At 42.6% G+C, this 10,581-nt stretch overlaps 1 protein-coding gene across 1 annotated transcript; it reads left to right on the forward strand.

Annotated features, from left to right (window-relative positions):
• Window positions 1-5,230: 5,230 nt before the first annotated feature.
• Window positions 5,231-5,983, forward strand: LOC127794639 (uncharacterized). Its single transcript, XM_052325888.1, has one exon. The coding sequence runs from the start codon at window positions 5,231-5,233 to the stop codon at window positions 5,981-5,983; it is 753 nt and encodes a 250-aa protein (XP_052181848.1).
• The last annotated feature ends 4,598 nt before the right edge of the window (window positions 5,984-10,581 follow it).

The raw sequence follows: 10,581 nt of genomic DNA on the forward strand, positions 1-10,581 counted from the left end.
CTTGTATCAACAATTGTCGAATATATATGCAACCATTAAAGAAAAACACCCCCAAAGGATGCCCTTAAATGATTCTTCAAGACTTAAATGAAAAACCTGTTGAAAAAAAGATAATAATTTTATAATTAGGGCAATTCAGACTGATGTTAAAAATTTTATTATGACAAATATTCTCACACTTTTTGTAGCACTCTATTTTTCAAGCGTGTTGAAATCTCAAGAATTTGAATTTTTTTAATAATTACACTTTGATCTTAAAATTTTTCAAAATTTTCCTTTTACTCCCTTTAGATGACAACCTCAAAAAAACAAAGTTATGGCAGTTAATCAAAGTCTAACATGGTGCATATATAGTCTAAACAAAATATAAAATTCAAATGAACAATGTACATATAAATCCAAGTTAACTTCAACCTAAATTTGTTCAAGATACAACAAAATAAGAATATAAATTCGAAACATTGAACACAAATATGCTAGTAAATTTGGAATTCTATTAGCAAATTCATTATTTTCATAACTCGTTCATCAGTTAATTTCTTTTTTTGCATATCATTCATCACATTACATATATACATATATTTTATAGAAGAAAAAATATTTGAGGCTAACTATGTATTTCAAAAATATTTTTGTATGAGATACATAACATAAATAACAAATTTCAACAATTTGATAATATAAAAATACTGGAGGTTGCACATCCCCATGACTTTTCAAAAAACAATTACTAACATGTTCAAACACTATACAATCATCTATTTTTATGTCAATTATATAAACAAAATGTTCATACAAAGTACCTTGATTATATATGAAGAAAATTGAGAAACTTTTATGTGGATCTTAGCTTTTGGCTTCTTATTTGTGACCTTGATATGCTCAAAAATATTTTCCTAAGTTTTAAATGTTTTTGAACACTTGTTTTTGTTCTAAATATTTCTCCATCTTTCTATTTCTTTTTTCTTTTTTTTTACTCACACATGCTACACATATGCGTTACTCTTGATGTATGCGCCCATCAGCTACTATCTCCGATCATCTTCTCCTTCTCTAGTAGTTCTCTCCACGCAACAATTATTGCAAGCCACTAATTTCTTTGTCGTTTACTATTTTTTTTTTTTTCTCTTCTTCTCCTTTTCCTCTTTTCTTTCTTTCTTTCCAGACATAAACGACCACCAATGTTGCTAGTTTTGTGCCCTACCAAATTGATTTTTTCCTACTAGGTGTGTTTTTTAATGATACCACAAATTACGTACCCCTTCAAAAATTCACCATTTTTCACTCCATTTGTGTCCAAACTAAAATTTCTTAAATCTAAAAAGAAAGACCCTCTATTAAATCCTCACAATAACCCTTATAACCTTTTTAATCAAACAAAAATTCAATTTGATTTTGTGTAAAAAACCATCGATCAAGAACACGTTTTTATAGTTGAAATTGACTTCCAAAGCCATCTTAATCCTTCAATCTTCTTCATTTTTGCTTTGCTTCCTCGGTACTAGGTCGGATCCTAGGTATTTAGCACTGACAATGGGTCATCAACAAGTTGTAGGTTTTTGAGAAATTACACTTCTACCCCCAAGTTTAGTGAATTTCAATTAACCCCTTATTTCCAAGCCTCTTCTTTTAATATACTACACTATATTTCTGTAAATTATACCAACGTTTGCTGCAACTTAAGATTTCAGTTTGAGAATTTTTGAGAAGTAGGCTAAAACCCTAAAAATTGTTGAAAAATTACACTAAAGCCCCATACTTTGAAAAATTATATCTAATGAAACATCTTGAAAAATTATAAAGGTAACCCTGATTCAACATAAAGGGGTCTAAAGCCTTGCAATATTACTTAAATGCCCTTGTATCATAAGAAATCACCGATTAAGGCCATTTTTGTTTCTCTGAAAAATAATAACTCCACTTTCCCAAATTACCTTTAAAATCTCAAATATTATATCCACTCTGCCTTAAAAAAAAAATTATAATCAAAATTTTTGCATGCCTATAACTAGACCCCGAAATTATTTTTTCAAAAGTCTTTTAACTTGTGAGTTTAATTAGCCTCACTTGGTTTAATTTCATTTGCTAGAAAGATTTTGTTTTCTTAACTTATTTCTAGTTCCTAATTAAAATGTTACCTCCTTAATCAATTTCCATCATATATGTTTAGAACAAAGTCTTATGACCTTTGATTTATTTTCTTTTCAATTTTTCTTTTCTTTTTGTTCCCGCATTTGACATTTTCTATAGGTTCATTCTTAGATCACTCTTTATACTTTATACACTTTAGCTCTCAATCCTTAGAATTGTCATCTAGTAATGGGTCGAATTTACACTAATAAAATTTTGGACAACAAAATAAGTAATAAATACAAATAAATATTTTGTAATACTAAATTTATTTGATTTAAATGGTACTTTACTATCTTCTTAGTAAGTAAAATCAACTATATTTTTAAAATCTAAGAAGAAGATTTTATTAATATATAATTGATACAATTTAAATAACAAGCTAAACACAAAGATATTAAAGCGCTAATCAACACCTCTCTAACACCAAAATTAAGACCAAAGTATCAAACATAATCAAATGGATGAAACATGACCAATTCATGAAATGAAAAGAACTTCAATTTCTAATAGGAAAATATATAATTTCTAAGAACTTCATTTATATATATATAAATGTAATGTTTAGAATTTAAGGGGGCCATGGCCCTGCCAGCCCCCCTAAATCTGCCACTCGCTTTAATTGTGGAAAAACAACAATTTATAATATTTTACCATAAGACTAACTGTAACGCCCGTAAATATAAATAATTTGATTTTTGGGATAATTTAAATTAAAAGAAAAAGTAAAATAATTGGTTGTGGTTAAATAAAATTAAATTAAGTGATTTTTATGGAAATAAGAAATTAGGATTGTTAATTTTGTTATTTGGGAATTTCTGGAAAGAGAAAAAAATTAAAATAAATTAATTTGTGTGATTTTTAGAAAGTTCAGGCATTTCTGTAATTATTATAGGGGGTGATTGTGTGATTAATGGAAGTTGTGGGGTGCTGGCGTGATTCACGGAAAGGGGCAAAAATCACATTAAATATAACCTAAGTTATATATAGGTTAGATGTGAGCGTGGGCGCGGGCGGTTCGTGCGCGAGACGGCCAGGCGGTGGACGCGGCTTCGAGTCCGCAGGCAGGCGTACGCGAGGGCCGATTTTTGGCTGATTTTAATCAGCCAAAGATGTCCGAAACGACGTCGTTTCGGTGAGGCGGTGGCCTCCCCCAGCGGCTGGCCGCGCGCTGCCACGTGGCGGCCCCTCCCTTGCTCACTTTTGGCCGAGTTTTAAGCCAATTTCGGCGTCCTTTTTGCGTGCAAACAGTAAGGAAAATTGCAGAAAATCCAGCAGCGTGCGCGACGTAAATTTGAGATTTTGGGGCTTCAAAAATCGGATTAAACTCCGTTTAATCTCTGATTTAATTATCCAGGTATGTAATTAAACTAGTAATTAATATTCTCTGTGGTTGAAATTTCATTTGGGGCCCAATTTTATTAATTTTGTCAATAATTAGAATATTGCAGTTTGTATAACTTTGACTGTGTTTGGTCAAACTGAGCTTAAGGCTATCTCCGGAAAGGCAAGTTCTATATACTCTCATTGTCGATTCTTTCGATGTCAATTTATTTGGCCTCCCTTCGTTAGATTTGGCTGTTAATAAATTATGGAATTTAAACGGTGTGTTTAATAATTTAATTTATTAACCTGGTTTCGAGGGTATTAATCGTTGGTTGCCTACGGGGGTTTGTATCACCCCCAATCCTATGGGAATGATGTCGTACTCACCCGGGGCTAGGTTCTTAGCTGTCGGGTATTATTATGGATTTTCGGTTATTTATTGGCTAGAGCGGTTGGGCAGTGGGGGCAAGGGTTAGCCGTTCGGTGACGGTGAAACTGTTGTATGGTCTATTTTAGGCCGTCAGATGGTCTCTCCTGGTCACTAACCGTTGACCGGTGTCAGGCACTGCTAACCTACTCTACCGTTATGTGATTATAGCATGCCTGATTATTTCATTTTTGTTGCATGGTTTGGTATGCACATGGGTTCGGGCTGCATGATGGGATCATCATGATTTGGTTATGCTTGATCACGGACATTTTAGATTGGTTAGGTTGCATCCAGCACGGGCATATGCATCGCGTGTGATTTATTACGTGGGCGGAGCATGGCTTGATGCCTGGATGTATGGGCACCTTGTATCACGTTGGTGCTCATTACGCCTTGCATTTTATATGCATTGCATGGTTACTGGTAGTTATTAGTTCTCGGACGGGAGTACCGTTCCGAGGGAGCCTTTGGCTCGGCTGTCGGGAGTACCGGCAGGGATACGGGTGACGGGAGTACCGACCCGGGACAGTGCGCACAGGTTTGTGGTGATTTATGTTGCCTTTCAAGGCAGCGGCAGGTTGGTATGGGACTTGGGTGCCAGGTGTTCTATGTGAGCCCCAAGAACCGGTATATGTTTTATTATGCGGCACTGTTGCGTTGTTGCGTCACATGACTTGTGTGTACATGTGGGTTTATATTTGGGGTGATCTTCTCTTCTGTTTCGTTTACAGCCTTCCTTATTATATAAACTTGCTGAGTCTTGCGACTCACCTTGCTTTCCATCATTCCAGGTAAGGGTAAGGCTAAAGTCGAGGGCGAGGACCGTGCCACCTAGCAGCCAGCCGTGTCGGTAGGGTGTACAGTTAGCTGCCCCCGTTTTCTCTGATGTTTTGTTAAGAGTTTTGACTCTCATTTTTTACTGTGCCCGGTTGTTCCTTGTATCTTTTATCGTTGGCACAGGTGTCTGTATATTTTTATATACTCCTTGACTGCTGTTCCAGCAGGGTACTTGTAGGCGTGCATGTATATTATTTTGTTTCCGCTGTTGTATTTTTCGTATGTATGCATGCCAGGGTATTTTTGTCTTGTGTTTGTTTCTCTTCTCTTATGTAGGCGTTCTCGTTCGGATAGACCGGGCGATTGGGATATCCGGGCGGGGGTGCCTACAATGTTGGTATCAGAGCGTCATTGAGTCAATTTGGGGGACAAGTAACTGTACACCAAGGCTGTTAGGTAGAGTTAGAGTGTCAGGTCGTGTCCTTAATTTCGAAATGCGTTCTAATTAATTTTGGTTATGTAGGACTCATGGACGCACGCCGTGGACGAGGTCGTGGTAGACCACCGATGCGAGGTAGAGGGCACCTTGTTCCTACTCCTGAGGTACAGGCGACAGATACAGGAGATGAGAGACAGCCAGGGCCTTCGGACATGCAGGAGACATTGGCAGGTCTTCTACGGGCCGTGGACGTACTGGCGGCATCTCAGTTACGTCAGGAGCGCAGTCGCGATGGTAGGACCGCTACGGCCCAGGCGTCACATTCAGGTACACCGGGAGCAGGGGACAGTTCTGGTGCCGCATTACTTAAAGACTTTATGGCCCTACGTCCACCAGAGTTTAGTGGAGGTGCCGACACGACAGAGGCCGAGGATTGGCTATTGGCTGTGGAGAAGCATCTACGATCTATAGGCTGTGCAGAGGCCCATAGAGTTCGACTGGGGACCTTCTTGTTGCGAGGAGACGCCGAACGATGGTGGGAGACCACCAGACAGCGATATGGTGATGGAGGCCCGACATGGGCACAGTTTGTCGCGGCATTCAATGAGACTTATATACCGGCTTGGGTCAGAGAACAGAAGGTGTTTGAGTTTGTTGACTTACAACAGGGAAGCAAGACAGTCACACAGTACGAGACTGATTTTGTGGCGTTATCTCGTTATGCTCCAGAGTTATTGACCCCTGAGTCTCGCAGAGTCAGCAAGTTTCAGATGGGGCTACGACCAGAGATTCGTCACGCCATGGCTGGTATCGAGGCACCCGACTTTCCTACGGCTATACAGCGGGCCCACGCAGTGGAGCGGGACCGATTGGAGGCATGATCAGATCAGTCAGTCATGAAGGGCGCTGGGAATAGCAGTAAGAAAAGGAAGTGGGATGCGGGCAGTAAGAGTTTTGGGCTTCCACAGTGCCGACAGTGCGGACAGAGACACCAGGGTCAGTGCCGGGATGTTCGTCGAGACGTGTGTTATCGTTGTGGTCAGCCGGGACATTTAAAGAGGGACTGTCCACAGGGGCCCAGACCGGCTACACCAGCCCCACCAGCTACACCGGCCACAGGGCAGGATGTCATTTTCTTTCGTTGTGGACAGAGGGGCCATCGTTCGAACGTGTGCACCCAGCCACCACAGATTGGAGGGCCACGGACGGGAGGTGTGGGACCCAGACCAGCTCAGAGACAGTTTACACCTAGGGCACCGGGTCCAGGAGCACCACTACCCCTTCCAGCAGCACAGCGCCCAGGGCCTACAGAGAGAGTACAGATGCAAGGGAAAGCGTTTGCAGTGACAGCCGCCGAGGCAGCTGAGGGCAGTGATACGGTACAAGGTATACTTTCTCTTCATGGTCACGATGTACGTGCTTTATTTGATACAGGTTCTACCCACTCTTTCATAGCACCCCATTTGTTGCATAAGATCCCGATCTCGTGTACCCCATTACCTTATGATTTATCTATTTCGACACCGGGAGGGATGGTATTGTTGGGAAGTGAGATGGTCAGGGATTGCGAGATAGGGATTCATGACCAGGTATTTTTAGGAGATCTTATTGTTTTGGCGATTCAGGATTTTGATTTACTGTTGGGTATGGATTGGCTCTCACGGCACTATGCTCGAGTTGATTGTCGTCGGAAGGTAATTTCATTTGAGCACCCGGAGAGACCAGTTGTTACATACTGGGGTGTAAAGCCTGTGGTGACTACGCCAATGATATCAGTTATGCACGCCGAGAGGCTTATACGACGTGGGTGTGAAGCTTATTTTGCATTTGTAACCGTGATAGCTGGGGAGAAGAAGGAGTTGGCTGCCTATCCTGTGGTGCGAGACTTTTCAGATGTGTTCCCAGATGAGTTGCCAGGACTACCACCGCACCGGGAGATTGATTTTGCAGTCGATCTGATACCAGGTACGCAGTCTATTTCCAAGACTCCTTACCGTATGGCTGCTAATGAATTAAAAGAACTCAAGGTGCAGTTGCAAGATCTTTTGGAGAGGGGGTTTATTCGACCGAGCACATCGCCATGGGGGGCTTTGTGCGCAAGAAAGATGGGTCTATGCGACTGTGTATAGACTACCGGCAGCTTAATCAGGTAACAATTAAGAATAAGTACCCTTTACCCCGTGTGGATGACTTACTGGATCAATTGCGTGGTGCATCAGTGTTTTCCAAGATAGACTTGCGGTCAGGTTATCATCAGGTGCGAGTCAGAGATGAGGATATTGCGAAGACCGCATTTCGTACACGTTACCGCCATTATGAGTTTGTGGTCATGCCATTTGGGCTGACCAATGCACCTGCGGTATTTATGGATCTGATGAATAGAGTATTCAAGGAATATTTGGACTCTTTTGTCATAGTTTTCATTGATGACATCCTAATTTACTCATCGAGCCTTGAGATACACGAGGCACATCTGAGCGTGGTTTTGCAGAAACTCAGAGAGGAGCAGTTATATGCCAAGTTTTCGAAATGTGAGTTTTGGCAGACCCGAGTGGTATTCTTGGGACACGTGGTCTCAAGTGAGGGTATCTCAGTAGACCCAGAAAAGACTAGAGCTGTGATGGATTGGCCGAGACCGATGACAGTGACGGAGATTCAGAGTTTTCTTGGCCTTGCCGGTTATTATCGACAATTCATAGAAGGCTTTGCACGGCTTGCATCACCCATGACGAAGTTGACGAGGAAAGGCGTCAGATTTATTTGGGACGAGTCTTGTGAGAGGTCTTTCCAGGAGTTGAAGCGGCGTTTGACTTCGGCGCCAGTACTGACGATACCCAGGTGTGGTGAGTTATTTACTGTATATAGTGATGCTTCGTATGCAGGGTTGGGATGTGTTTTGATGCAGGACGGCCGAGTGAATGCTTATGCATCCAGACAGTTGAAAAGGCACGAAGAGAATTACCCTACACATGATCTGGAGTTAGCGGCCGTAGTGTTTGCCTTGAAGATTTGGAGGCATTATCTTTTTGGTGAGAGAGTCCAGATTTACACTGATCACAAGAGTCTTAAGTACCTCTTCTCACAGAGGGAACTCAATATGAGACAACGTCGTTGGTTAGAGTTGCTTAAAGATTATGATTGCGAGATCCTCTATCATCCAGGTAAAGCCAATGTGGTTGCAGATGCATTGAGTCGTCGTGGAGCATCAGCTGCAGCTATGATGGTGCAGGAGTGGTTCTTATTGGAGCAGATGAGCGATCTTACTATCTCTGTGGCACCAGACAATCCTACACTCTATTGTGCTGCCATGAGTATCCATTTAGATCTTGAGGATCAGATTCGCGATCGACAGCGACAGGATGTGGAGCTTGACGCGATTATGGCTGATATGGAGAGATTTGGGCCATTAGGGTACAGCCAGAGGGACGATGGTTTGCTATTGTTTCGTGGGCGGATTTGTGTGCCGAGTGACAGTGATATTAGGCAGAGGATCCTAGAGGAAGCTCATCGTTCTCCCTATACTATCCACCCTGGGGCGACGAAGATGTATCAGGGTTTACGGCGCCAATATTGGTGGAGCGGCATGAAGAGGAGCGTAGCAGAGTTTGTATCCCGATGTTTAGTGTGCCAGCAGGTTAAGGCTGAGCACCAGAGGCCCGCAGGATTGTTACGACCTTTATCTGTGCCGGAGTGGAAGTGGGAGCGCATAGCTATGGATTTTGTCTCAGGATTGCCACGATCCAGCCGGGGGTACGACTCGATATGGGTAATTATCGATCGATTGACTAAAACAGCGCACTTCTTACCTGTCAAGAAAACCTATCCTATTCATCGACTGGCCACGTTATATATTGACGAGGTGGTGAGACTGCACGGAGTCCCAGCTAGCATTGTGTCAGATAGGGATCCTCGATTTACCTCACGATTTTGGGAAGCGTTGCAGAGTGCTATGGGGACTCAGTTGACTTTCAGTACAGCCTTCCATCCTCAGACTGACGGGCAGTCGGAGCGGACCATACGGACTTTGGAAGATATGCTCCGCGCCTGTGTATTGGATTTCTATGGGAGCTGGGATGACCATTTGTCGCTAGTGGAGTTTGCCTACAATAATAGCTTCCAGGCCAGTATTGGGATGGCACCATTTGAGGCGTTGTACGGGCGACCATGTAGATCACCGCTTTGTTGGACCGAGATTGGGGAGCGAGCATTGCTTGGACCGGAGTTGGTAGAGCAGACATTAGAGAAGATCCAGTTGATTCAGGCTAGGATGAAGGCAGCTCAGGACCGTCAGAAGAGTTATGCTGACAGACGACGCCGGGATTTGGAGTTTGAGGTGGGTGATCATGTTTTTCTTCGGGTTATGCCGAAGAGGGGTGTTCGACGCTTTGGAGTATCTGGTAAGTTGAGTCCTCGCTATGTGGGACCGTTTGAGATATTTGAGCGAGTCGGACCGTTGGCTTATCGATTAGCTTTACCCCCTCAGTTAGCCCACGTACATGATGTCTTTCATGTTTCTGTGCTTCGTAAGTATGTGGCAGATCCCGGGCATGTTATTGATTATCATCCTCTCGTGGTGCAAGAGGATGCGTCATATACCGAGTTGCCTGCTAGCATTGTGGATCAGAAAGAGAAAGTGCTCCGTAACCGTACGATTCCCTATGTGAAGGTCCAGTGGTAGCGACATACCCCTGAGGAGGCTACTTGGGAGCTAGAGGAGGAGATGAAGCGACTTCATCCTCAATTGTTTGACTAGCCAGGTACGAATTTCGAGGACGAAATTCTTTTAAGGGGGGGAGGATTTGTAACGCCCGTAAATATAAATAATTTGATTTTTGTCGATTCTTTCGATGTCAATTTATTTGGCCTCCCTTCGTTAGATTTGGCTGTTAATAAATTATGGAATTTAAACGGTGTGTTTAATAATTTAATTTATTAACCTGGTTTCGAGGGTATTAATCGTTGGTTGCCTACGGGGGTTTGTATCACCCCCAATCCTATGGGAATGATGTCGTACTCACCTGGGGCTAGGTTCTTAGCTGTCGGGTATTATTATGGATTTTCGGTTATTTATTGGCTAGAGCGGTTGGGCAGTGGGGGCAAGGGTTAGCCGTTCGGTGACGGTGAAACTGTTGTATGGTCTATTTTAGGCCGTCAGATGGTCTCTCCTGGTCACTAACCGCTGACCGGTGTCAGGCACTGCTAACCTACTCTACCGTTATGTGATTATAGCATGCCTGATTATTTCATTTTTGTTGCATGGTTTGGTATGCACATGGGTTCGGGCTGCATGATGGGATCATCATGATTTGGTTATGCTTGATCACGGACATTTTAGATTGGTCAGGTTGCATCCAGCACGGGCATATGCATCGCGTGTGATTTACTACGTGGGCGGAGCATGGCTTGATGCCTGGATGTATGGGCGCCTTGTATCACGTTGGTGCTCATTACGCCTTGCATTTTATATGCATTGCATGGT

This window comes from Diospyros lotus, chromosome 2 (genome assembly GCF_014633365.1).
Source record: "Diospyros lotus cultivar Yz01 chromosome 2, ASM1463336v1, whole genome shotgun sequence".
In the NCBI taxonomy this organism is placed as follows: Eukaryota; Viridiplantae; Streptophyta; class Magnoliopsida; order Ericales; family Ebenaceae; genus Diospyros; species Diospyros lotus.